The sequence below is a fragment of the Takifugu rubripes genome, chromosome 9 (genome assembly GCF_901000725.2).
Source record: "Takifugu rubripes chromosome 9, fTakRub1.2, whole genome shotgun sequence".
In the NCBI taxonomy this organism is placed as follows: domain Eukaryota; kingdom Metazoa; phylum Chordata; class Actinopteri; order Tetraodontiformes; family Tetraodontidae; genus Takifugu; species Takifugu rubripes.
Genome location: NC_042293.1, coordinates 6,241,608 through 6,267,407, shown reverse-complemented (window position 1 = coordinate 6,267,407; position 25,800 = coordinate 6,241,608). Strand labels below are relative to the sequence as shown.

The window sequence follows — 25,800 nt, the reverse complement described above, 5'->3', positions numbered from 1 at the left end:
TTTATGATCCATCATTCCAGGCTTTTCCAGTGACAACTAATATATATTAAAAATATATTTTATTGACCTTGAACATGGTCCTTTGTGCTGTTTACATTAAATATGAAGCTCGCTAGTTTTTTCAATCATGACAGTCTGTTTTACAGCAGCCTAGTGTATTACAATAGTGTTCCGTGTGTGTGTGTGTGTGTTTGGGTGAGACAGCTGCACTAATAAGGAGTATGTAAATACACAGATCAGCTCTCACACTGTCACATCATCTGTGTGTGCATGCATGCGTGTGAGTGTGTGCGTGTGCGTACGCGCGCGCGATGGGTCTATTTTTAGGCTGCAGTAATAGTGCAGAAAGGCCTTGTGGTCCCAGCTGGAACTGAGCAGCTCTTTGGTATTTTAATGGATCAGAACCAGACAAGCAGAAATCCTGAAGAACCCGTCTGAGACCAGCGGGTTGTCGGCTCAAATCCCAACACCAGATCAAGCTGGTGCAGTTTGACTACAATAAGAGGATTTCTTCAGTTAGGCATAAACATTTGTTTGACTGAAATTGACATAAATGATATAAAGAGGTAAATCTTTCAGTCTGACACTCAGGACGTCCCCTCAGAAGGGTTTTATAATGATCGAAGAGGCGGTGAAGGCTCATTTATCATGTTCACACAAATATTTGAACAAATGAGATCTGCTCTGATTTTAAACACACGATGAGACCCAAAGAGTAAACTTCAGAAGATCCAGACGCTGTGAAGGTGTTCCTGGGAGGAACGACTGAAGCCTCTTCAGACAACCACTTCAAAACTCTGATGGTCTGTGTTTCCACCAAGACAACCTTCGCTTTGATACCTGCAGTCAGAATCAGGTCGCTTTGATTGTGAGTCAATGAGGCCAAACACCTGAGGGGGCGGCGGCCCCACAGACATGCAGCCAGCTAGGGGACACATGACGGATGTGCTGTCATTGCTGCACCGACAACAAAAGCCGTCAATCAAGAGAGTTTAAGTTATGACGGGTAATTTTCCCTTGAAATGGAAGGACACGATTAATTGTTATCACACATCAGCGCTAATATGTACTAACCTTGGAGGTGGAGTCGACTGTGGATGAGGTGACGGTGGTGGAGGCTTCACTGACAGTGGTGCTGGACATCATACAGCCACCCTGGGACCTGGAACAGAAACAATAAATAAAACCCACACTCCCTTCTTCCCTGGCATTGTCTCTCTCTGACCTCATTTTTATTCTGGAATTTTTTTTTTTCTAAATGATGGAGATGGTTTATTGACGCTGACAGACATTTATGTGACAGCTGATCAGAGCTTTGAGGATGTTTATAGGACCAACTGGCCCAGATTTGCTCTGGTTGAATGTGTGGGCAGAAAAATGCTGCCGTGATGGGACGGAAATAAAAACCCGCCAAAACAGAAGGTTTCTCACTGAAATTCTCCTGAGTTTTAACGACACCCAAGAGGAGAAAACTCCCACATTCACACAGCAGCAGATACGGAAGAGCTGCAGAGCGTAGGTGGCAACACAGCAACACACAACACACACAGTGCCACCTACACCTTACAGAGTAACGCACAATGATTCACAGAGAGCAACGACTAACTCTGGCTAACATCTAATGATGACTGAAGCTGATTGATGCTGACTAACGATGACTCGCGTTGAGTGTCAGATCTGGCGACATCCACTGGTGAAAAGACACATTACAAGCACTGAATCTACATCTCCGTGTGAATTTTTCACAATTCCGTCTGACTGTTTAATGATGTGATGCTGTGAAGATGGAGATTAGATAAAGAAGAAGTTGGTCTGCCTCTCCTGCTGCCAAAATAAGAGCTGATAGTTGAAACCTGCCACTTCAGCCACTTTAACCTTGGATGCTGGTCTTCATGAGCACCTCGCTGCTGTAGATAACGTTCAGAAGGAGCTGCTGCCACTGATTATCCAGTCACATTAAACTCTGATATCAAAAATTGGCAGGCTGATGTGAACCTGTGGATTGACAGACCTTCATTCTGCCCACTGAGGCGAAGATTAGAGGATGTGGGAACACTAAAAACAATGGTTGTATGGAGATAAAGTGGGCGTGCCCTCATGGCAGCCTGGTGGGCTTCATGTGGCTGATCAGAACCAGAAATAGCAGCTCAGACATCCAGACAGTGGCTGGAATCATTCCTTTGAACTGCTGGTGGAGCTAATCAGATAATTAGGGATTAAAGTTAATCTCAGCCTGATCTCAACATTAATGTTTTCATTTATCTTTGAACGCTTCAGTTCCAGAACAGGAAACATCGATACCAGCATTCATAAACAATGAGTCAAAAATTCTAAAAATATCTAAAAACGAATGGCAGCAGAAGATAATGTCCCAGTAAAACCAGAGAGAAGAGTCTCTCTCGCAGTATAACCATTCATCTCCCCTCTGTGTTCCAGTATAACCAGTCATCTCCCTACTGTGTCCCAGTATAACCAGTCATCTGCCCTCTCTGTTCCAGTATAAGCAGTTATCTATCCGCTCTGCCCCAGTATAACCAGTGACCTCCCCTCTCTGTCCCAGTGTAACCAGTCATCTCCCCTCTCAGTCCCAGTATGACCAGTCATCTAGATAGATAACTGTCTAAAGAGAAAACACGACATTTTCACAAAGGGAAAATAGATGAAGAGAAGATGGATGGAAGAAGAAAAGGAAATTAAAGATGAGTTGAACAGGAACATCATTATATTTTAATAGGGGCTGCATTAACTGCTTTCCTAGGTGTTACTGGGAAGTGGTTCAACAATGACTATTCCAGAATGAATCCCACTTCAGAGGCATCGGGATGATGGAGGATTCACAATTCCCTCCAAACTGTCTTTAACTAATTAGCATGCTGGCTAACTCTGAACCTAGAAGATTACTGACATGGAAACTCACTGTTCCTGCAGGATGAAGTCGGAGCTCTCAGCAGACATCTGACCAGTAAGTGGGTGGCGGAACGTCGAGCCTCTCTGGTTGTGGCTGCAGCAACAGAGGGGGGAGCCCAAATTAGAAGAGTCAGTTGGAAACAGAGAGCACGCTCACGCCCTGACCCGCCTTCACACCCGCTTCACCAGCACTGTGTTGAATGTGGCTGCCGTGCTCCCTCCCACCCATCACCCCACATCACCCTCCACACCCCCCATCACTCTGTCCTAACAGCCCATAGAACAAAATGTTGATCTCAGCACGAAACGGTGGATGATCTGGGCCTCCGTCACTGAAAGTCAGAGTAAACAAAACTCTTTGTGTGTGTATGTGTTCTTATACTTGCTACATAGTGAGTACCAAAATACTCTACCAGCAAAATGAGGACATTTTTGGGAAGTGAAGATATTTTGGCTGGTCCACAACTTCAAAGGACTGTTTGAGGGTTAAGATGTTATTTTGAAAGTTGAGAAGGTTTAGAATGAATTAATATTTTTGTAGCAAATTTCATTGGAATCTTGTATGACATGATACCATACACAATGCACCACCATCAGTACTAGGGTTTTTTCTGACCTGAATAAAAAGATACCGGTAATCTTCATTTTAACACAAGACTATCTCCAAATTGTAACATAGATAAAATAAAAACAGAAAGTGACAGGAGGAGTGACCAGCTAATACAAACAGACCATGTGACACTGATGATGTCCTGTACTGGCGTCTCTTCATTGGCTGCCCGTTAAATTTAGAATAATCTTCAAAATCCTTCTTTTGACCTACAAGGTCCTCAGAGGCCTAGCTCCATCCTATCTGGAGGAGCTAGTGACACCTTACCAGCCCAATAGACCGCTCCGCTCTCAGAATGCTGGTCTACTTGTGGTTCCCAGAGTCTCTACTGTAGGAGTAGAATAGGGGGCCGAGCATTTAGCTACCAGGCCCCCCTACTATGGAACCAGCTCCCTGTCCAGGTACGGGAGGCTGACTCCATCACTATTTTTTAAGATCAGACTTAAAACCTACCTCTTTGAAAATGCCGGGGCCCAGAAACATGATCACCTGGCAGGCCTCTGTCACCCAACTGGGTCCTGTCCTGTCCTGTCCTGTCCTGTCCTGTCCTGTCCTGTCCTGTCCTGTCCTGTCCTGTCCTGTCCTGTCCTCTCCTCTCCTCTCCTCTCCTCTCCTCTCCTCTCCTCTCCTCTCCTCTCCTCTCCTCTCCTCTCCTCTCCTCTCCTCTCCTCTCCTCTCCTCTCCTCTCCTCTCCTCTCCTCTGAGGACGATCAGCATTTGGAATCAGAACGGTGAATAAACACCACAAGCAAAAGAAAGGGAAGGAGTGGGTGTTAAAACCGGAGCACTAAAAGCTTCATATATCAGCGTTAAAAGCCTCCTTTGACTGAAATGAAAGAGGTTCTGATGCTCTCTGAGAACCTCTGAATGTTCACTGACAGACAAACATGAATCCACCAACGTCAGAACCTTCACACAGAGCCTCACACAGAAACACTAAATTTACTCTCAGACACAGAGAAGCTTTCAGTTTTTTAGATTTGTACTCTTGGAAGAAGAATGGCAGAAATGTGCAGCACGACAGCTGAATTAGGCCTTAACGAGCCGTCGCACCAACATGCTACTGATCTAAACCTAATTGACGTGCACTCGCACCTCCACAAACTATAAACATTAGACAGCGAAACAAAAACCAATCAAACTTGATCTTCTGTGTTGATTATCTATAAAGCTGAGAGATCTCAGAGACACCCTCAGCTAAGAGACCAAAACCTCTAGGCTGGACTCCTCACAACCATGTGACACATATGACAGACAGCTGGAGAAGTGCAGGGGTTACGCACACCCACACAGCCACCAGGACATGACATGCACATAAATAAATCCACACATGATCTTTAACATGTAGACAACACGCTGCACCTGCTAGGTTATGTGAGCTGCAACAGTTGGTAAGTTAGAGATTCAACAGCAGATGACTACTGATGCCAAATCAATAACAAACACCTCCATCATCTGGCTCTGGATAATAAAAGAAACCTGGGTATGTGTGTTGAGAATAAAAGTGTGTGTGAGTGTGTGGGGCAGGGGGGTGTCTTCAGGAAGATAGAAGGACGTATGTGTGTCTGTTCTCTCTCAGTCAAAGGTCGAGTCTATTTAAAGAATTTTTCCACATGAAGTGCTTGAAGCTCAGTGAGGGAGATGTCCTGCAGCACCAAGGTCAATCATCCACTGTGAGTGTGTGTGTGTGTGTGTGTGTGTGTATGATGATCTTTTCAAATTTGAGAAGGAGAAAACTGAAATTGAACAGCAGTCACTTCCTGTTACTGATATCAACATTAACATCTTCTCCACCTCCTTCACACACATGCATTAGTGGTGTGAAACATTGAAGCAGCTGGTTGGTGAGGTCAGAGGTCACAGAGGAGCCATGTGACATAAACTGATGAAAGCAAAAAATTGATTTGATCATTCCATCAAACAATATAATACTGATATTAAAAACATCTCAGTGGAAAGCAGAAGTGAATTGCCTCTCAGTCATATTTAAAAATCCATGTTTGATCAGTGACACACACTGATCAAACATGGTACACATACACGGTAGCTACGTGTTATGACTCACTTGTACCACTGAACTGGCTGTAGTACTTGTATTTACGTACATGTTGGTATGACTGTACTAGTTGTACACACAGGTGAGTATAACTGTAGTACACTGATTGAGGCTGTGCAGGTTTCTGTGCCAATAAACACCTGCTCAGATCCATATTAACAGATGTATATTTGCATAGTGCAGCTCCACCTCCCACGCAGCTGATTGTTCAGAAAGGAAGTGAGCGTTAAGTGGTGGCGCTACGAGCTGCTGTTTGACCTCCGGGCCATCAAGCATCACTCTGCTCATTACATCACAGCTTTTATATTCAGCAGCTCCTCTGTCACAGTAACATAAAGAGGAGGAGAAGGCAGAGGAGGACACTCAAAAACACCTGATCTCTGGTGGAAGCGGGATCTCTGCTCATGAGATTGAACAGCCTCATATTTACAGATGCGGCAGATTTCTCTAAACCCTGTAAAGTTGTTTATGATGATTAAAAATGAACAAGTCTGCAAGAATCCACATTAAAGTTGAGTGTCAGAGGAGGAGGAAGATTCTGGAACTCCAGGACTCACAAAGTTGTATAAATAATGACAAATACACAAATATCAACATTAATCTGAGCTCAGCTGTGCCTGAAGAATACAGCAGCTCAGGTCAGGGGGGTTAAAGTGAGGTCAGGCCAACACAGAACCTATTTTTAGGCAGGGTAAAAAGGTCATTATGCTACTGAGAATCATGGAAATCCCATGATTTCTCAAACATACCAGCAGCGCAGCTTTTCACTGATAAATGGGCAGTTATTGATGACTGAATAATCCGGTTATGATTATTCCTGATGACGGACCTGAATCCTTCATCAGGAATGGTGGACAGAGCAGTGTCTGCTGCTTTTTGTGATGCCAGAGACACCGTCCCCTCCAGAGATTGGTTTGGGACAGTTTGTTGCTATGGCAACATGAAGATGAGGCAGTAAGTAAGCCTCGCTCTGGCTGATTGTAAAAAAAAATATCCACAGCTCTCAGAGGACCCTGATGTTTGCTGATAGAGATTTCATCTTTTTCCAGAATTGAAAGGCAGCTTGATCGATATCAGAGCCGCTCCGACGGCCACAGAGAAGGTAACATGCTAATGAAAGATGAGCCTGCGTTCGCATCTAGAACACAAGCCGAGACGCAGAAGGAGTTCTGAGCTGTGGAAGAATGAGTGTTTGGCAAAGGCAGCGAGATAAAACCACCAAATATTAATACTGAAACACACAGAAAAAAACTCCACAACAAAAACAGTTTTTAAAGTCACAGAGATTCACTGGAGATGTGTAAAACTTCCCCATGCAGATAAAGATGTCAACCTCTAACGTTCCAATAACCGTGTGTGATCTGATGGTCACGTTCACGATACCAGAACGACGACAAATGTAAATAATCCAGAGTGTAACATCACAGATGAAAAGCTTAAATATCATCCATTCTTCAACTTCCTGTTCCCCACCTCTTGTTCCAGGGTCAGTGGGTGGAGTCACTCAAATGACCTGAACAGGTGATCAGTTGATCCGTAACAAGACACAAACACCTTTCAGTCACACACGCCTTAAAACTGGTTTTTAAGGTGTTTGTACAAATCCACCACACTGTGGTTGATGCTTTCTGAGACTTTTGTCAAAGATCTCCTAAACAAAAATAAATGCCTTTTAAAAGGGCTAAATCAGAAGTATTAAAGTGGAATAAAGATTCAAAATGAGGTTGCATCAGTTTCCCTTCAGGTTCCTCGGGGATCAGGAACAGGATCGCTGAGGCGCGTCTGCCGGCAGCCTCAGGAAATCCTGTCAAAGTGTCAAACCTTCCAGCATGCATCATCACGTGATGTCATCTCCCCTCAGCCGCCGCTTCATCATCATAAGAACAATACCAGAGCCAATCAAAGGAGAGATCAATGTTCTTTAACTCCTATTAGATTTAAAATACCTACATTGGTTTCTGATTTCCATCACTGAGATGTGATCAGCAGCATCGATTTACTGGTAGTAACATTATTTAAAGTCCAATAATGTTCACAGGGTCAATATCACAACTGCAACTAATCACACCTGTGTGTGAGTGTAGGATGATAAAAACTCCATTCTCCTCCTGCTGAGCCACCAGCTCAAATTTAATTACACACACACACACACACACACACACACACGCACACACACACACACACACAGATGCTCACCTCTGTGTGGCCATTCCTGCTGGATTATTCTAGATTAACCACAGAAAAAAAAGCAGTCATCTACTGGAAGACTAACCAGTAAATGTCAAATTGTTTGACACCATCATGCTGGTTTAAATGGAGGAATGTGGGCGGAGCCTGGAAAGCATGTTGACAGGTGAGGTGATCATTAACCAGCAAGACCTCTGAACAGAGCAACTGGACTTTCACTCAGTGGCTTTAATCCATCATTACTTATTAACTGCACCGATCCCAGTCTTACCAGTCAATCCCCAAATACCACTGCTGAGATCAGGGACAGGTGGACCTGACAGATGGATATTTGGACTTCCAGTCAGCTGCGTCTCACTCACCCGGATGCCATCCGCAGGGATGACTCCTCTGTTAATCCCCTCCCCTACCTGTGCGGTGGGGGGAGGTCACAAACATCAGTTCACCAGTACAGACTCCCACCACACACCAGCAGCAGTCTGAGCTACAGACAACAGATGACTTCATAAAAACATCCGCATTTATCAATATAATTAATTTACCACAGATTTATTTTGAGGGAAATCTTAATTTAAATGTTTAGACTCATAAAATCAACCATCAGCCAGATGAGATGATGAAAAGTAAATCTTCTGAATAGAAACACCAACACTTGAGAACGGCGCTCCACACTCACTGACACACAGTCTCTTCTTTTAACCAAACCAGTTTCCACACAATCTTTCCAGTTAAACCAGTTTGGTGAGATGTTGAAGGAGAACTGACCCGCCAACATGTGAATTTCTACAACCAGTGATAAAATCCTAAAAGACCAGAAGAGTTCTGATGGAACCCAAACCGATCAGAATGGATCAGCAGCGACAGTTCTGGGTGTTGACTGCACGGCCTACCTGCAGGGGGCGTGGTAGAACGGATATCCAGCATGGGGGATGTGGTTACAGTATCCAGACTGAGTCCACATGGTTCTGCTAGAGGTCCACCTGAAGGATCAGGGTTCTGTTACCTCACAACGAGCTCTCCTCTGCCTGAAGAACCTCCATGAGCAGAAAAGAGGAGGAGCGGGGGGGGGGACAAGATGATGTCAGATGAGTCACGTCTGGTGTGGTCTGAACACCTGGAGATCCTGTCTGAGACCGCCACCGCAGGTGAACTGTGACATCACACAACAGTCCGGAGATTGTTTCTCCAGATACTCGTGTGAAGGACGCACGTCTGCACTGGCAACCGGATCACTGAGCCAACATCTTCATCCTTCACCCTTCACAACAAAACAAATCAGCGTGATGCAGCCAGCAGCCTGCGTCGCTACGAGACCAAGACTGTTCACCGACGAGCAGCCGAGCAGCGACGGTCCGCTCACACGGGGGGGGGGGGGGGGCTGAGAGAGTGCGAAAGAAGGGGGAGGGAGGGAGAGAGAGAGAGCGAGAAGGGAGGGAGAGAGAGGGGAGGGGGAGAGAGAAGAGAGGGTGAGGGAGGAAGGGAGAGAGAGAGAAAAGAGAGGTAGGGAGGGGGTAAGAGAAGAGAGAGAGAGAGGGAGAAAGAGAAGTGAGAGGGAGGGAGGAGGATAGGGAGGGGGGAGATAGAGGGAGGGACAGAGAGAAGGGAGGGGGGGAGGGAGGGAGGGAGAGAAAGATGGGGTAAGGAGATGTAAACAGAAACCTACATTCCTTTTCCCGCCTCAGTTCAGACACACAAAACACACACAGGGAACTATGAAACAGAATGTGTTAGTGTGTGTGTGTGTATTTAGCTTCAGTTGGTAGGAAAGCTCATCACACCTTCATGGTACTGACCCTGTGGGTCCCATAAGCCCCTCGCCCACTCAATTTGTTATTTTAGCCTTCGGCCCTAATGTGAATATTTTGTTCGTTGACGTTTTTGAGAATGCGCCACCTGGTGGACGATCCTGATGTTGGACAACATCTGTCAGACTGATTCTTCCGGATGTTTCTGCTGCCGTACTTTTGAGTCGCAAACCTCTATTTATTATTTAATCCTAAAGGAAAAACCAGGATGTAGAAAGTTCCCGATGATTAATGGAACATTCCACAAGGTTCTGCTCTTCTGCTGTTGATTTACTGAGGCTTGAAGGTGAGAGGATGATTCACATCTGCCTCATGATGTCATCCACATTTGAAGCCTGAAGGAAAGTCTTCATCACTTCTAAGAGGATGAGGATAATGGTGGAGGCGTGAAGCTGGAGAAACACAAAAAAAGATGGGAGAGGACACAGAGGACATAGGTTGTCCAGCAACAGGACAGAGATGTATGATGCTGGAGGACATCTCTACCTTGGATCACTGAAGCTGTTGAGAAGGCACGGATAGTTCTGCAGATCTTCTCAAGTCCACATTTAGAACATTTGCTCTGGCGAGATTGAAGCGGCGTAATAAATCTGAACTTCGTGTCTCCATGGAAGACAGTTTTAAAGCCTGGAGTTAATTGTTTTTACATTTTAACTCATTTTCAAGCCCTTTCTGAGGCCTTTAAAACCCAACAGTTCTGACCCAGTTCAGGTCCAGAACATTTCAGAGGTCAGACAGATGTGAGAGAAGGACTCAAACAATTATGACCAATTCATCTTCACTAGTCTTATTAATGTTCTAATAACAACTGAGGGCTAATGCTAATCTCTCATCAAACCCAGTAACGACCAACGTCAACTGCTGGACTGATCAGCTGACCCTGGAGGAGACCACTAAGACATCATCAAACATGTCTGGGCTCAACCACACCAGAAATTAGGGGCTGATTAGGGGCTCAGGGTCGGTCCTCCTGCCGGCAGCTCACTAGAGACCCCTCGTCCTTTAACCTCTGATCATTAACCTAAACCAGCTACCAGTGGCCACCAACAGAAGTTCGGAGTTCTGAACCAGTAGGACCGCTGCCATGAGCTCCAAAAACACAAACAGCACTTTTTGCATGTTTCACTACGATTTCTGTGTGTAACCAGAAAAACACGTGAAGGCGTCAAACCAGTTTAACGGCAGGAAGAGGAGAAAACCTAGAGGGTTGTTTGTTTCTGCACAGGCGAGCGGAGGTCTGAGAAAAAACCACAGGATTAGACCTAATTACTGAGATTACCTGGTCAGCGAGCGATAACAGAACTAGACCAACCTGACAGAAGACCCTCGTTGTGGTAGGTGGAGCCAACACTTGCTAACGCTGAACACTAGCACAGTAAAACAAAAAGCTGATTGTGACAAATCGGTGGGCAGCATCGGGGTCATGTGGCAGCCCGTCACAACCACGTACAAGACCTTGGTCTGATAAGAACCTTTGAGAAATCTCTCCATGTTCTGCCCAATGGACCCTGAAGAGATCAGACCTGAGCAGATGTTCTCCAGAGGTCCTACCTGGTGTCACTGGTCAGATCCCACACGGAGAACTCGTGCTGATGAAGGTTTGTGGCCACCCTGGATGTGCATGGCCAAGCGGAGTGTCGTCTGATGGGAACCAACTCGTGGTCGTCATTTGGTTTGGCACAGCAGCTGCCACAGTTACCCATGATCCTCAGTAGCATGGAATCTAGCTCGATCAGTGAAGACTTCGCTGCTGCTTGTTTTGGTTCAACAGATCCATCTGTGCCCACCAGTGTTCCCAGGCTACTCCTGCCCCTCCTATTCGTCTCTGCGCAGGATACTAATGTCCGATTTGCTCGTTAGCCGTCAGCTGGTTCAATATCTTGTCTGTGTCAATCTGCCCTTTGTGTCTCTGACACCCACAGTCATGTTCGGTTGGAACAGTTGGTTCTGTTTCTGGTTCTGCTTCTGTTTGGGTTTGACATATGAGCTGGTTCGTGTTTCCACTTCAGATTAAACATATTTTAGAAATCTCAGATCACAGACCAATAGACCCCCTGTTAACATCAATCAGCAGCACTTTGTTTAATTCTTAGAGAAATTTAATTAAAACACGTCTCAACCACAGTCGTTCCAGCTGTTTAAGCATCAGCTGGAATGAATGTGGCTACAATAAAACCATGAATAAAATAATCATCACATGGGATAAGTGAAGTGAAAATAAAATATTAGTGTCTAACCATGATTAGCCTCTCAAGCTCTTCAGTTTCTGCCAGTTTATCTGATTATGTAACACTAAAAAAATGAATAATAAAAATTAAAGGCTTTAATAAATGTATCATATTAAAATTAATGACAAAAGACCCCTTGTTTCATCTTTATTTCATTAACGAGGTGCTTGGAGCGTCTATGAGAACTCTTCCCTTAAGAAAAATCTATAAGACAGAACCTTAATGATCATTTCCTCAGCCCCAGTTTCAGGTTGGTCCCTCAGGTGATTCACAGGTAAGCGATGCTAGCTGAGTAATCACGGATGATTTTTCTTCCCATTAACCACAGTCGCATCAAAATTCAGACATCCAGTTCAACAGTTCTGTCGCACTGTGGTTCCCCTGAATACACCTGATCTGCTCCAACAGGTGACACTTCTGCAACTGTTAGATCTCAGTGGTACGCTAGTTAAAGCTAATGCTACCCAAGCAACCGTGTGGACGACCTTTCCAGAAGGTCATTGTCCCTCAGAGCAAACAAACACATCAAATCTCCATCCAAAGAAACAGGCAGAAAGCTGCTGCTGACAGGCTGCTCTTCTGTCGGCTCTCTGCTTCAAACAAAGATGCTTTCATGAGAGAACAAAGAGCATCATGGGAGCTCAGACCAACCCCACATTAACATTCACATCGAGACAGAAAACAAGCAACACAACCAGAAACTGGTGGCGGCTGTAGTCCCATCAGGTGGGCTGATGGATGCCCCCTTCAAACACACAACACTATAGATCTATACATGCACTTCCTGTGCATCAAAACACACAAACCTTCTTCCACTACTTATTTATTGTGCTATTTACTACAGTATTTAGTTGGTGAAGGGTAACGATGTGGGGTTGGGGGGGTGAGGGTGTTGGGTCAGGAGTGGGGGGGTGGGGGGCGGTCAGGGGTAAGAGGGTGGTTGGGGGGGGCTCAGAGAGGATGGGGTGGGATTAGGGGTCGGGAGAAATATTGAGAGGTGGGGGGTGAAGGTGAGGGGTCAGGGGTGTGGGAGTGAGGTCAGGTAGATTGAACCCTCAGCCTTCGGGGTTTCTCCCCTAACCCTAACAACCCCAACCCTAACAGCAGGTCAGTTGATGGCAAATGTTTTAAAGCTGTTTCTTGGACCTCAATATGCAGGAACAGACTCGCGAACTTCTGGAGTTCATACTTGGACATCCAGACATTGAGGTACACATTTTATGCTATTGCTGCTGCTCTCGTTGGCAGAGGTGAAATGCATTGTGGGATACCTCTCCGTCCCAAGATCATACAAGTCAGATATGATGCAAACTTGATTAAGTGGGTGGATCCAGTACACTTTTGAGAGACTTGGAACCATACTTGGGCGCAGACTGGTGATTTTGGGTTAGAGGACACCTTTCCTGTTCAGGCCCCACCCACTTTTTCTGAAGCAACAAATTGACTCAAGCAATGTTAGTTAACAAAGACGCTATCGCTTGCCAATTATTACGTCATCGTTTGGTCTTCCCGCCTGTGAGGAATATCGCTACTGTAGTGACATTTATACAGATCAGACCAAGTGGAATTAGTTCAGGGGTCATTTTTAGATGGTTCTTCCTGGTTTACCTGTGAAAAGACACATGAACTCAGAACCATCAACGTTTTCTAACAAACGTATTGCAGCTGTGAGAAATACCAGAAGAGTGACGGAAGAGCTGTAGGAAACAAGCACTCATTGTTATATCATCATCACCCTCATATAGGAGACAAAACAACGACAGACTGGGATTAAAACAAGTCCAGGCAGGAAGAAACTGACAGCACCACCTCCAACATTAATCCAACATGTCCCCATTGTTGGGTTGTCCTCCTCTTCACATAAGACTCCAACACTTCCATGTTTCTTGGCTGAGACTAAAGGCAGAGACAGATTCCATGACTGAAGATCTTCCAGGGGTCAAACCCGGTCTGAGGGGTAACATCAACACAATCCACAAACAGGATATTTGTTTGCATGACACCAAAGCTCCCTAAGAAACTGCTGCTGCTTTTGTTTCCTCTGGTCACATATTTCACATATTTAGGTTACCTTTCTGAAACATTACCTGAAAAATAAAACAATACACCAAAGTCTGACTTGTGCTGCTAAAGTTAGCATAGCTCATAACAACTCCCCGACTCAGCTTCAGTTAAAATTTTCTTTTCACAAAATTAGCTAAATGACAGACCCAGCACGAACCACGACTCAGCATATTTTATTTCTGATGCAGCAGAATCAAACCTGTCAAAACTAAGTAATCATCTTGATATATCTTAGTTAATTTAAGTCTACCTCTAAAACAAGTTTGTCTGACAACAGAAACTCCACGGCTGGCCTCTGATCTTTAACCACTGACCTCCGTTGTGACTCAGAGCAAACAGCCCTGTCATTAGAGGAGGTCCAATAACCAGATTTTCACTAGCCAGAGACTCCAAACACAGAATATTCAAAACTAACAAATACTTGTGTTGAAAACTAAAATTTCAACGCAGTTTTTGATGGGTTTCTGATGGGTTTCTGATGCATTCACGGTCCTGTGGTAAACTCATTAACCAAATTAGCCCTGTTAAAATCCCTCCTCCTCTGATTACGGTGATATTGCCACATTCCACAGAAAAAGATCAATAGATTAGCAATGCTGATTTAATGTATATTTAAACACTTAATCATCAGCTGCAGTTTGGGAGATATTTATCACAATATCTTTATATCAGTTTATAAACATATCGATGATATTTATCGATAAAAGTTTGCTGCAGAACAGTTGGACCAACACGGTCAGAACATTGACTGGGACCGCCACTGGACCCAGCAGCCATGTTACCGGCAGGATTCCCTGAACGCATCACGCAGGTGGACTTACTTGATGAAGAAACTGACCCCCTCTATCGTGAAGCCCTCCTCCCAGCCACGCGGCAGATCTGAAACGGAACCACAAAACAGCCTGTGAGAAGTTCTGTGGATCCGAACCGGCACCACCAGGTGAACATGACGAACATACCTGAGCGAATCATATGTCCGGAGTTTACCGGATCACCCGAGCGCGGATGGAGCCAGGTGGTGGTCTGCGTGTCGTCACTGCGGGGGGGGCGCGCGCGTAATACACACACACACACACACACACACACACACACACACACACACACACACACACACACACACACGGGAGTGGGGGGGTGGCAGAGCAAGAGAGAAGAAAAACACCTGTTACTCCACTGAAATGCGTTTAGGAAATAGTTCTGTCCAAACCGGCGCCGCCTCCGAAATAAAATCCGCAGAGTTCGACTCACTCGATAAAGAAGACCCTGCCGTCTCTGCAGACCCCATAGGACCAACGTCCAGGTAGGCTGTCCCGGCCCAGAGGCGCCGCCATGATCCGCTTCCCGGTCCATGGACTCTCCGCTGGTGCCTTCAGGGACCAATGAGCGCCTCGGACATTTGAGCACTGACAATTTGACTACACTGATAACAGACTGCAGAAATTTCATGCTGAAATGTTTGAGGAAAGTATTAAAAAAAATTTTTTTTTTTTAAAAACCCTATTTATAATTCAACATAGGAACAGAATAACAGGGAATTGTTTCATTTGGCTGTTATTAATCAACCAAAGAATTAGAAATATAAATGCAGACGAATGTATGTTTATGATATAAAATCTCTGTAGAATAACTCCAGTTTTCACAGTTGTGCGTGACGATAAAGACAGTATTTAATAGTTTCATTATAATTCTGTTCGTCTTTAATGTCCAAATGAAGTGAAATATCCACTATTTTAGGTACTGCTGTAGTAGCTCAGAGCAGTAGTTATTTTCATCATCTGTTCCCATGTTTGTATGCAGAGATGACAGACGGACGGATTGCTGTACTTTTGTGATTGATCTTTGATTGTTTATCGGCATTTGCCTAAAATTCTTCTCAACTCATTCAGTTTCGTGTTTACGTGGGCGTATCCGTGTGGGCGTGTCCAGGGTCTCCGGGTTGATAGTGCGTTTCCCTCAGTCTGTTATTTTAACATCCACACGACAAATAATGAGCCAGCTCACCTGACTGTTGTTGAGTTCACAGACTGCAGGAATTTCCAAAACAATAATTTGTCTGGAATGTGGAGTGAAAAATCCGGACAGAAGGAAATACAAACATCTCGTCTCTATCTGAATGTGAAACAGATCAATAGACTGGTTTTATTGGGACAGTGAGGGTAGATGACTAGTTCTACTGGGAGAGAAAGGGTAAATGGACTGGTTATACTGGGACAAAGGATAAATGGGCTGGTTTTAATGGATGGGTGAGGGTAAACGACGGATTATGGCGAGAATACAGTTGTAGCCTGTTGTATTATGGTACCGTATATGTTCAAATATACAGTATTTTTATATGCTACACTATTGCTCGACAGACAGTGTTAAATAAGCTTAATTCACAAGTGTGTAGATTTCTGTGAGGAAACAAAAGCTGTGTTTTCACGTTATATAGTTATGTGTGTTGTTTCAACAATGATATAGAAACATTACCTTTTTACTGTGTGTGCGCGCCCGCGTGTTGAAAAATCATCAGTTCCCACATTTACCGCACGGGGACAGCAGAGTTACGGCCACAAATCTAACGATCTCGTCAGCGCTGGGGGGCGGAGTTGAGATCCATAGCAACATGTTTGTTGTCGTCCTGAACCGGAAGTTTCATTTTTACGTATCTGTAGAACAGAAAGACCATCAGAAACATCTATATTCACATCTCTGGATGTTTTCCTGGACTTTAATTCGAATTTAAAATTAACATTTCAGCATCGTGTTCATAAATAAATAAATGCCTGTTGATACATGCGACAACACTGTACAAAACTGCACATGTCAATACACAATGTACAGGATAGTGTTACCTAAGAACCACATTATTAAATGTATAATATAAATTTGGTTTTAAGATAAACGTTAGAGGTGTCTGACGTCATGTCTCTACGTGTATTTTGTCTTGTTCTGTATCCCAGAGCATCGATGACATCATGTTCTCGGAAAAACAGCTGATTTATACTCCTTTTATGGGTTTAATCAGAATCATGAGCCAATTTGAATTTTCAAAAGTTTTTCAAAAATACAGTTTGTAGCACTTGTTTCTCCGATTGCTGAAGCAAAAATATTTAAGAACAATTTATAAGTTCTGCTGCTGAAAACGACCGTGTTTAGTGCAGGTTATTCTACGATCTATGTGATGCGGCAGACAGTGTGTTACTGTTTCTCTACAGCATCTGGATTGCATCATCAGCTAATTGTGACCCAGGAGAGTGTGTGCCTGCGTGTGTTGCTGCAATCACCTGCAATCCTTTCAGCTGCTGTACTGCTGGTTGCCTGGAGACGGGGTCACCTCAGCCAGAGAGGACAAGGAGCTGAAGGAGCAATGAACTGGAAAGAACTGGATCAGAACCAAAGTTGAGAAGGTGGCCTCCCTGATTCCAACGCATTAATGTTGAAATGCGGGTAAACAGGTTTTACAAACATCACGTTAACATCAACTTCCCTCCTCATCAACATTCCACCATCATTCTAAATGATTTCACATCTCTGGAAAATCATTTCATCATCTTCAGTGTTTTTAACCTTACGACAGCATTGCAACAGTCAGCCAACAGGGAGACGCACGGCCTTCTGGGAAATTAACGCCGTGCAAGATGATTCCTTCTCACAGCAGGATGTTGAACCCTACTGGTCGTTCCCTTTGAAAGTCAGCTCCCAGGAGTGTGATGGTGCAAAGGTTGTGAAGATCAGCCCAGATAAGATCAGTTACACATTTATTGAGCAACAGCTACATTTAAATAGTACAAATCACATATAAAAATACGAGTGAAACACCACAAAGAACATTGTCACTGTCAACAATTTACATAATAAGAAGCTGCATAAGTTATGTGACATCAACAGCAGATAAGGCGTACACGACATTCATGTTTGCTGAGGTCAGCGTGATCAAAGTGTCCGTCAGTGCAAAGATCACAGACGTTGAAGTCAACGTTTTCCAACATTCACAAAGTCAAGGCACCATCCAGGTTTGCCCGAATCTTCCTCCGGTGGGCAGGGTTTAAACAGGAACCAATGGAGGCTTCCGCCTCCTTTATCCTCCTCTGGAAGCGGTCCCTGTCTCTTGCCATCTCTTCCCAATTTCCTTTACGAGACGCCTGCCGAGCGAACAGCCAAGACCGCATGACGTGGACGTGGATAACGGGAGAAAACCTCACCTGAAATCAGAAACGCAGCCAGGTCGCATGACACACCAAAACACACAAAACAATAAACACACAAAAACGATTGTTCAGTATGTCTGTAATAGAAGCTGCGTGGCCCCGTGAGAGAAAAATGTTGCAGAAAGGTGGTGGTTCTGGAACAGACCATCTCCTTGACTCTACGGGACTTTACAGGAAGTGCAGTAAGGAAATGTGTCTCTGGTGACTCAACAGCCACGTGACGCAGCGCAGTCACCAGCTTCACCGCCAGCATTAATGCTCAACAACCCCACAGTTTAGAATGTAGCTTAATTACGGTACTTTAATATCCCACTGTCAGAGCAGCATGTAGGAACACTAGTTTCAGTGTAAATTAACGCCTTTAAAGTACTGTAGTCTTGTTCTATATTGTTGCTACCGTTTTGCGGTGTTGTTTAATACTGTAGTATTTTAGTATTGTAATATTGTTGTTGAGTATTGTAGGACTATTATAGTTTTGTTCTGTGGTACGGTGTTACCTTCTTCTGGGTGGAGCCAGACTGGTTGTTCGTCTTTTCTGACTTCCCCGGTCGTGTCCACGGCACCACGGTGATCTCTGGGTGATAGTGTTTGGAGGGTCTCTCTTGCAGACTGGGCTTGCTGGTTATGCTTTTCTTGGTTTTCTGGTCCTTCCATGGGGGGGACTCCACTGAGGCGGTCCGTAGGCAGGCCTGAAAGTTGAGTGGGTGATACGGGTCATGGTGCGCTTTGAGAGAATTCCAGAGCCATTCCTCTTCCTCCTCTGAGGAAGAAGGGATTCTGGTGTCTGTGGTGGATGAAGATGGAAGTGAAGTGGTGGCCTGCTGGTGTTGACGTGATGTGCTGGAGCAGGCGGTGAAACACATGGGGTCATACGGGTCAGAACTGGTGAAGAACTCCAGAAGCTGTTCAGCATCCTCACTAAGGGTGGAACCATCAGAGCTGCCCCAGCTGATCTCACTGTCAGATCGACTGACCAGGATATTTAAACCGTCTCGACCACTAGGAACCGGAACCTCTTCATTTATCTTATTATCAGATCCTTCTTGGGGTTTTGTGGCACATTGTTTCCCTATGTTGGTTCTGGTTGATGTGCAGGCTGAGAAAAAGAACGGGTTGTAGGGATCGCTAGATCCAGACAGAGATTCCCAGAGGTTCCGGCTTTCCTCGTCAAACTCAAATGGGTTCTGATCCTCCTCACTACTCCACGGAGAGCCACGGTCCTCCTCAGGGGTGCTTTTACAGGAGGGGTCACCGGAACAGGAGAAGATGTTCCAATCACCACTGAAGCCCATTTTCCAGCCGTTCTGAGGTCCAAACATGTTGTCTTCTTTTCCCGAAGTTCTGGATACAAACTCATCCACTAACCCGCAGCACAGCTCCTCAGCCCGTAAGCTGGACAGCAGGGCCTCGGCAGTGGACTTCCTGGTGAATGGGTCGCCCATGTCACTGCAGAAGTTGGAAATGTGTCCAGAACTTCCGACCATCATGCTGCCGTCCCCATCAAACAGTGAGGAAAACAGAAAAGAGTCGGAAGGGTTTGCTGCCGCGCTCATGTGCTGGATGTGCTGACCTGTTTCGTCTGTGATGCTCACGTGAACCTCAAACCGGAACATCTGGAAAACTGGAAAAAGAATGAGAAGTGAAGCTTCACAACGGCCCTGTCTCACTAATTCAAAATCAATATGGCTTGGACGGAAACAGGAAGTGGCTATCCGCCACAATAATGTAACACCGACTGATCACAACACCCGAAAATATATCTGATCGTATTTCAAACGCAGCGAACTTTTAAAGAATAAAAATGAAGCATAAATTCAAGGGAAACTACTCTAATAAAAGCAAAAAAGGTCATGTAAAAAAATTAACAAGGTCAAGGTAAAATATTTTAAAGAGGACAGTTCATGTACGGTAAAAGATTTAAAAACATTGATCTGAATTATTCCCAAACGTAGTGATTTTCATTCGTAGTAGTATTACAACTACTAAAGATTTTTGTCATTTCGTCTTCAAACATCAAAGTCAAGGGGCTGTTATCACCGACGTTGAAAGGACTCCAGAACATTATCTATATCAATGTGACCCATAGCACATTATCAACATCTGGAAATTTTGTTAGTAATCCGATTTATTTGGTGAACAAATAATTCAGTCAAATATGTGTACGCCGAAATACTGTATATGACCGTTAGGCTGAGTTAAAGGGTTCTCTGCAGTCTGGGGGGTAACATATAGATTCTATATGTGGTTCTTACCGGACATGACGGTGTAGTATATGACCCGCAACAGGAGCCGGAGCTGCCCCCACAGGACCGAGAACATCTGTTTAGTCCACGGCAGAAGGGCCAACCCTCCGGGCCGCATTCTCGCCATTACCGTCCCTGTCAAACCGCCCTGGGAACCAACAGTCGGAGCCATTTTGAGCCTTCACAACGGTCCTCACGTATTCTGGTACTCCTCGTCGAAAACCAGCGGACCTCGTGTGTTCATCGGTGACAAATACGGATTCATGTCGTCGCAACTTAGTGCCATTGTAGTTCTCAGCGTCAGTACTGCTCGAGTCCGTCTTCCATGTTTAATCGTCGTGTTGAAGTGGATTGTTTGGCAGTTGCAACAGCAACCCTTATATCGCTCAGTGACGTGCGACGCGCCGTGATTGGCTGACTTCGTTTGTAGCCCCGCCCCGTTTTGGTAACGTTGTCCTGACTCATAAGAGAAAGTACCCGCACAGTCAGGAAAGCCCAAGTCAATAGGTCCAGAAAACGAATCATTTCGTCACTGAATCAGGGAAAACCGTTGAGAAAAAAAAAAACCAAGAAACCAGGTGAACATTTAGTATTTTATTAATCCAAAAAGTGAAGTTTATGCCACCAGAGCAGATGCTGTAGACGACTCGCTGTGAAGACAAAGAAGATCATTAGAAGCCACAGTGAGATTTGTGTCTGGGTTGGTGTGTGAAGGTGACTGGCAGCTTTGGCACATGTCGCCACTCTGCTAATTAACCTCCAATTTGTTTTAGCACATCAGAAATATCTCAGCACTGACAACAGCAGAGCTGGACAATGAACTGTGCATAGGACAAAGAAAGACAACTTACTACTTCCAGTTGGGGGCCAGGACTCTCTTGGTCTTGTAGTACCGGGCCAGCCTGTGGATCCTGCTCTCAATGAGAATCAGTCGGAACTTGGCGTCCTTATCCTGCGTGGAAACAATAAAGTTACCATACAGGTGTTTGTAGCTAGAAAGCATTGAATGATGAGGATCGGCTGCCCCTGCTGCCACATCCTTAGATGATCTTTATGGTGCCATTGAACATGCCAACAATGTTAGACATGTTCTGAATTCCAACAACATCTGAGGTTGACCTTTAACAAGTTCGATCTTTTAAGACTAAACTACCATTTACAAAAGAAATACATTGTCCTTAAAAGTAACTGAATGTTAATGCGTGTGTTCTGATGGTACCTTTCTGTTTCTCTCCAAGTGCTTCCTGACAGCCACAGCCTTCTTGATCAGGTGGTATAGGTCCTCGGGCAGGTCTGGGGCCAGACCTTTAGACTTGAGGATCCTTAGGATCTTGTTGCCCGTGACAAAACGAACCTGGGCCACACCGTGAGAGTCTCTCAGAATCACACCTGTCAGGAAAAAGATTGACATTATTCACTTCAAATTTAAAGGGTTGCAGCTTTTTTTTAATATATACATGTGTTCAAAAGGAAAGAAAACAAGAAAAATAATGTTCTGTCAGACCAGATCCACATCATGAGTCATTAGAATAGGGTCCGGTTCTGCTTATTAGAAGGCCTAAAGGGTAAAGGTGGCTAAGGGTGCACATCATAAACATTAATGAGCCACTACTTTAATGCACATCTGCTGGACCTTGAAAAACAAGTTATGCTTGCAGACATTTTAGATTCAGATGTTAAATTTAAGCAAGATCTGCAGTCTTTGTGCCCTAAATTATCACGGGTTCTGAACTTTTCAATTAGAACACTAAGAATTATCAAAATTTAGAACTCCTCGTTACTGTAAACTGCCTGCAAACAGTTCTTCCATTTCATAAGTTGAGTGCTGATATTTGGGACCAATTCTGCATTCAAGTCAGTTAAACCTTCAGTTCAAATTGTTAGTTTCATTGTGTTTTGGTCGTATGTTACAATCCAACTTCATAGGTTGGTACCATGGACAAGTGCGCAACATGCATAATGCATGTGCCGAAGACAAGGTTGCAGCTATTAAAACGTTTCTATACATGATGCTGATTATCAGAACCATCAATTTAGTTCTTGTTGCAAGACGTCAAATATACCAGCAGCAGAGTGAGCCGTCCCAAAAAACGATTTACAAACGTCAGAGCTACTCACCAATCTGAGAGGGGGTCAAACCCTTCTTGGCCAGCTTGAAAATCTGCTCTTTGACATCATCAGAAGTGAGTTTCAGCCACTGAAATTCAGACAGCGACAATCAGAGAGGCCACGGCCACTAACGTTAGCTGCTAGCTGAGAGTACTCACGGTGGGAACGCTGCGTCTGTAGGGCAGAGCTGACTGGGACAAACCCTTTCTGTGGGAAGAATGTTCACGTTACAAATGTGGACACACAACAACCGCCCGGGACACGGACAGGAGTGGATGGTCCATAAAATTTCGGACCAATCCTCTAAACTAATTTAACATCCGACACTGAATCTTTAGTGTTTCAGTACGAGGCGAGAAAACAGAGCGGGATTAAGTTAAATTGCCGAATGTCGAAGAGACTAATGAAAAGCTAAAATGCGGTGAGCCTTTACCCGATGCTAACTAGCTGCAGGCGGATGTCTGAGGCGTCTGTTAAACGCCATTTTATCTTCACTCGGTTGATTAAACAATGTCTCTTTTTCATCCACCACTTAAAAAGCTCAAAACGGGTTGATTACAACGATAAATCAAAAGAAACCGAATCGTTTTTAGCCGAAAAGTCAAATTACGGAGCCTACCCGGGAGCGTGCATGCGACCCATGATGGCGGCAGAGGAAGAGAGGCCGCACACGCGATACAAAATGGTATGTTGCAGCGCTGCCGGAAATTACGCAGCGACGCGAAGACGCGCTCGTGACCGTTGATTGGTCCGATTCTGAAGCAACATAAGTACATTTAAACCACTGACAGACACGAATGGGACAAATATTTTAGATTAACGTATACTATCATCTAAATCATTATTTATTACATGAAGGCTTTACATTTTAATGTCTGCTCATCTTTTCCTCAAGGTGACTAATAATATTACAAAATAGAATTTACTGAAAAACTATATTTGCAATTTTTAAATAGAATTAGCAAACCATTTTGCATCATTTTTGTTCTTTTATGTGGACTTTTGAATTGACCAAAAAAACTAGATATTTTATCATGAAATGCCATCTTTCTAATCATAATCCACATAAAATGTTAGTGAGGACAGAATATTTACAGTTTATTATTCATTCATTTAAAAAAGTAACAATTTGTGCTGTGTAATAATAACAGTATTAATTATAATAGAATAACCTACATTTCTTTTGTTATCATAGTTTTAGAAGAATCAAGCACCATCATTTTAAAAAATAGATGATCTTTTTAATGTAACCTTTTAAACCTTTTATTGCAGCTATTCATCATTTTACAAAAGTTACCTTCAGGTAACTGGAATGCTAAGATAGAAATATAAAAACTCTGACATCTCATGACAGAAGCATTATTTGTAACCATTACATCAGAAAACAGGATCAATAAACTTAAATAAACATTTTAACAGAATCCCCCAACCTCTCCTGCTAAGAGCTGCTGCCTGTCCACAAGTCACACCCTGTCAGTTCCCCTGAACCTCCTCACAAGAGTCACTTTTAAACATTTGTGTAATAGGATTTTAAAATGATATAATCTGAATATCTCCATTCCAGGACAAGCTGAGCAAAGACAAAGAGCTGGTGTGTTCAGGAATCGGCAGCCAATCACAGCAGGTTAGTCCTCCACAGTTGTCTCCTGACAGCAGTTCCTCTCACCATTACCTTAGAAAAAATCTGTCCAGTTCCTCTTTGTTTAACAAAATACAAGTCTTGCTGTGCAGCAGATGTGAGGAGCTGAAATTACTGCTGTATCCTGGAGATCAGGTAGTAAAGCAGGAAGAAGACCAAAACCAGCCCCACAGACACATAACACAGAATACGGCGGTTGTCCCTCCCAGAGCGCACCATGGTGGAAAAGCGTTTCACACTGCCGGTCAGCAGACCTGTTGCACTTAGGAAGTTGGAGTCCTGAAGGAGAGGGTCAAACACCAGTTATTTAAACCAGTGGTCCCCAGATCTACTGACAATAGTCCATGAAGCGATTCTTCCTCACCATGTTGTCCAGATAATCGTTCTGGTCATCTGCTTCTCTGTCGATCTCAAACGCCAGCTATCACATGAAACAGGTGAGTTTGTGTTGATCCTGTTCCAGAGGATTCACTATCACATTTAGATCAATCACATCAAACACACAAACGGTCACTTACAGATTTCAGTCTGGACACTTTGGAGGCCAGATTATCTGCCAGGCGTCGGTTTTCTGCATCCAGCATTTCATCCACAGTGTTACCTAAACAGCACAGGAACCATCAGAAAGGTTTAAGGTTAGGGTTAGAAAGTGCTAAGGAGGTTACTAAAAGCTACAACAAGTTCAACATGAGGAACTTATAACAGTACTTAGATCAACACGATATCGACTTTGCGTGACATCATCACGAGGATATGACAACGTTTTATATGACCAAGGTGTTACACAATCACACAAACTAAGGTAGCAAAACAATATTACCATCATACAACCGAATTCTTCCTTTCGGTGTTACGAATGAAATCAGAACTCGGAGCCACTCGATCGTTCATAGTGAGAGTGAGCCAGTTATGTCGAAGGGTTAGCTCAGATAGCCTAATGGCTAATCTCCCTTTTATCTGATACTTAGCCTGTTAACTCATCTCCAGAAAACTGAAGCAATGACAAAATCGACCCAACGATGACGCTTATAAAGCGACATAAACTCTGCCAACATCTGAAAACGATACATGTTTACGTGTCAAATATATACCTCTGCTCCAGTCCGCCATGTTGATGTGTGACGTTATGATCAGCTGCTTGGCCGAAAGTGACGTTGTCAAACCCTCAATAAGGAACGTCACTATTGGCTGTTTGAAATGTTGATGAATAACGTCACTGTTCAATTTGGATAGTTTTCCCAGGCGTGTTATTATAATGAAAATAATGAAACAAAAAGTGAACTCCTTGTATAGGGTTTGAACTGCAAATAAAAATATTCTATAATCCTGCCACTAAAATAGGCCAATTGAGTGACTTCGACGTTTTACGAAAATGCACATAAACCTAGTCTGTTAGAATAATAGATTTGATTTTCACAAAGGAACGGCTACGTGGGGTGAAAATTCTAGCGCAACACAATCTGATTTATTACTTGAGACTGAAAATGTGACCAACCGTGACATTTTGTATGCGGTACCTGTTTTGTTGTCTTGCGTTGTTTCAGACACTCAACTTTGAGCTACGGGTTTCGTGTCTGTATTTTGTACTCCCTTTTACAGTTGTTGAAGGTAATCGATACAATCGTATTGACAACGGTTAGATTCTGCTTTGAATCAACGATCATTTGACCGTTTAATCATCAAACCACAAGTTTTATGTTGTAGAGTTCGAATAAGTCTAATTAATGTTTGAAACTTAATTTAATAAACGAAAGGTCACATG

General features: G+C 44.0%; 4 protein-coding genes and 1 non-coding gene across 17 annotated transcripts in view; all 5 read right to left on the bottom strand.

The window, feature by feature from the left end:
- The window catches only part of LOC101065296 (pleckstrin homology domain-containing family A member 7-like), a 28,186-nt gene extending 12,940 nt beyond the window's left edge, over positions 1–15,246 (bottom strand). For 9 of the 12 annotated variants that reach the window (XR_003889516.1, XM_011607034.2, XM_011607038.2 and 6 more), the window contains exons 1-5: positions 15,106–15,246; positions 14,817–14,893; positions 14,679–14,736; positions 2,918–3,001; positions 1,075–1,162 (exon numbers count right to left, since the gene is read on the bottom strand). Coding sequence is in view for 11 of the 12 variants with exons in the window: in XM_011607034.2 (XP_011605336.2) it covers positions 1,075–1,162; positions 2,918–3,001; positions 14,679–14,736; positions 14,817–14,893; positions 15,106–15,188 (390 nt within the window). In the remaining variant the exon portion in view is untranslated. Of the gene's footprint in view, positions 1–1,074; positions 1,163–2,917; positions 3,002–7,769; positions 7,904–8,650; positions 9,094–11,116; positions 11,730–14,678; positions 14,737–14,816; positions 14,894–15,105 lie in introns of those variants that run through there. The other 3 variants (XM_011607036.2, XM_011607037.2, XM_029841520.1) reach the window with 3 other exon arrangements.
- Positions 15,247–17,580: 2,334 nt separating this feature from the next.
- On the bottom strand, positions 17,581–20,743 carry LOC101065523 (protein phosphatase 1, regulatory subunit 15B-like). The gene is made up of 3 exons (XM_003967230.3): positions 20,300–20,743; positions 18,545–19,668; positions 17,581–18,041 (listed from the first exon to the last, which is right to left on the bottom strand). The coding sequence occupies exons 1-3, from the start codon at positions 20,460–20,462 to the stop codon at positions 17,829–17,831; spliced, it is 1,500 nt and encodes a 499-aa protein (XP_003967279.1). The 5' UTR covers positions 20,463–20,743; the 3' UTR covers positions 17,581–17,828.
- Positions 20,744–20,869: 126 nt separating this feature from the next.
- Positions 20,870–23,130, bottom strand: rps13 (ribosomal protein S13). The gene is made up of 6 exons (XM_003967203.3): positions 23,019–23,130; positions 22,558–22,606; positions 22,409–22,487; positions 21,510–21,679; positions 21,142–21,242; positions 20,870–20,940 (listed from the first exon to the last, which is right to left on the bottom strand). Exons 1-6 carry the CDS (start codon positions 23,039–23,041, stop codon positions 20,907–20,909), a joined length of 456 nt encoding a protein of 151 aa, XP_003967252.1. The 5' UTR covers positions 23,042–23,130; the 3' UTR covers positions 20,870–20,906.
- LOC115251151 (small nucleolar RNA SNORA19) lies at positions 20,993–21,119 on the bottom strand. The gene has a single exon (XR_003889706.1). It is a non-coding gene; the product is annotated as a small nucleolar RNA SNORA19 (small nucleolar RNA).
- Positions 23,131–23,624: 494 nt separating the features above from the next.
- Positions 23,625–25,234, bottom strand: bet1l (Bet1 golgi vesicular membrane trafficking protein-like). 2 transcript variants are annotated; one of them, XM_003967231.3, is made up of 4 exons: positions 25,130–25,234; positions 24,557–24,639; positions 24,403–24,459; positions 23,625–24,317 (listed from the first exon to the last, which is right to left on the bottom strand). In XM_003967231.3, the coding sequence occupies exons 1-4, from the start codon at positions 25,146–25,148 to the stop codon at positions 24,150–24,152; spliced, it is 327 nt and encodes a 108-aa protein (XP_003967280.1). In that variant the 5' UTR covers positions 25,149–25,234; the 3' UTR covers positions 23,625–24,149. The 2 variants fall into 2 exon arrangements, with proteins under 2 accessions (XP_003967280.1, XP_029697388.1); XM_029841528.1 differs by lacking the exon at positions 25,130–25,234 and adding an exon at positions 24,859–25,089.
- Positions 25,235–25,800: the final 566 nt, after the last annotated feature.

Excerpts from the sequence above, each read along its gene's own strand:
- bet1l (XM_003967231.3), bottom strand. Across the intron at positions 24,460-24,556 it reads AAGTGTCCAGACTGAAATCT|CTGGCGTTTGAGATCGACAG; the intron begins GTAAGTGACCGT and ends TTCATGTGATAG. Across the intron at positions 24,318-24,402 it reads ACGATTATCTGGACAACATG|GACTCCAACTTCCTAAGTGC; the intron begins GTGAGGAAGAAT and ends CCTCTCCTTCAG.
- LOC101065523 (XM_003967230.3), bottom strand. The coding sequence starts at position 20,462 with ATGGCTCCGACTGTTGGTTCCCAGGGCGGTTTGACAGGGACGGTAATG. Across the intron at positions 19,669-20,299 it reads ATACTACACCGTCATGTCCG|TTTTCCAGATGTTCCGGTTT; the intron begins GTAAGAACCACA and ends TTCTTTTTCCAG. Across the intron at positions 18,042-18,544 it reads CTGGCTCCACCCAGAAGAAG|GTGAGGTTTTCTCCCGTTAT; the intron begins GTAACACCGTAC and ends TTCTGATTTCAG.
- rps13 (XM_003967203.3), bottom strand. The coding sequence starts at position 23,041 with ATGGGTCGCATGCACGCTCCCGG. Across the intron at positions 22,607-23,018 it reads GGTCGCATGCACGCTCCCGG|AAAGGGTTTGTCCCAGTCAG; the intron begins GTAGGCTCCGTA and ends TTCTTCCCACAG. Across the intron at positions 21,680-22,408 it reads TTTGACCCCCTCTCAGATTG|GTGTGATTCTGAGAGACTCT; the intron begins GTGAGTAGCTCT and ends TTTTCCTGACAG.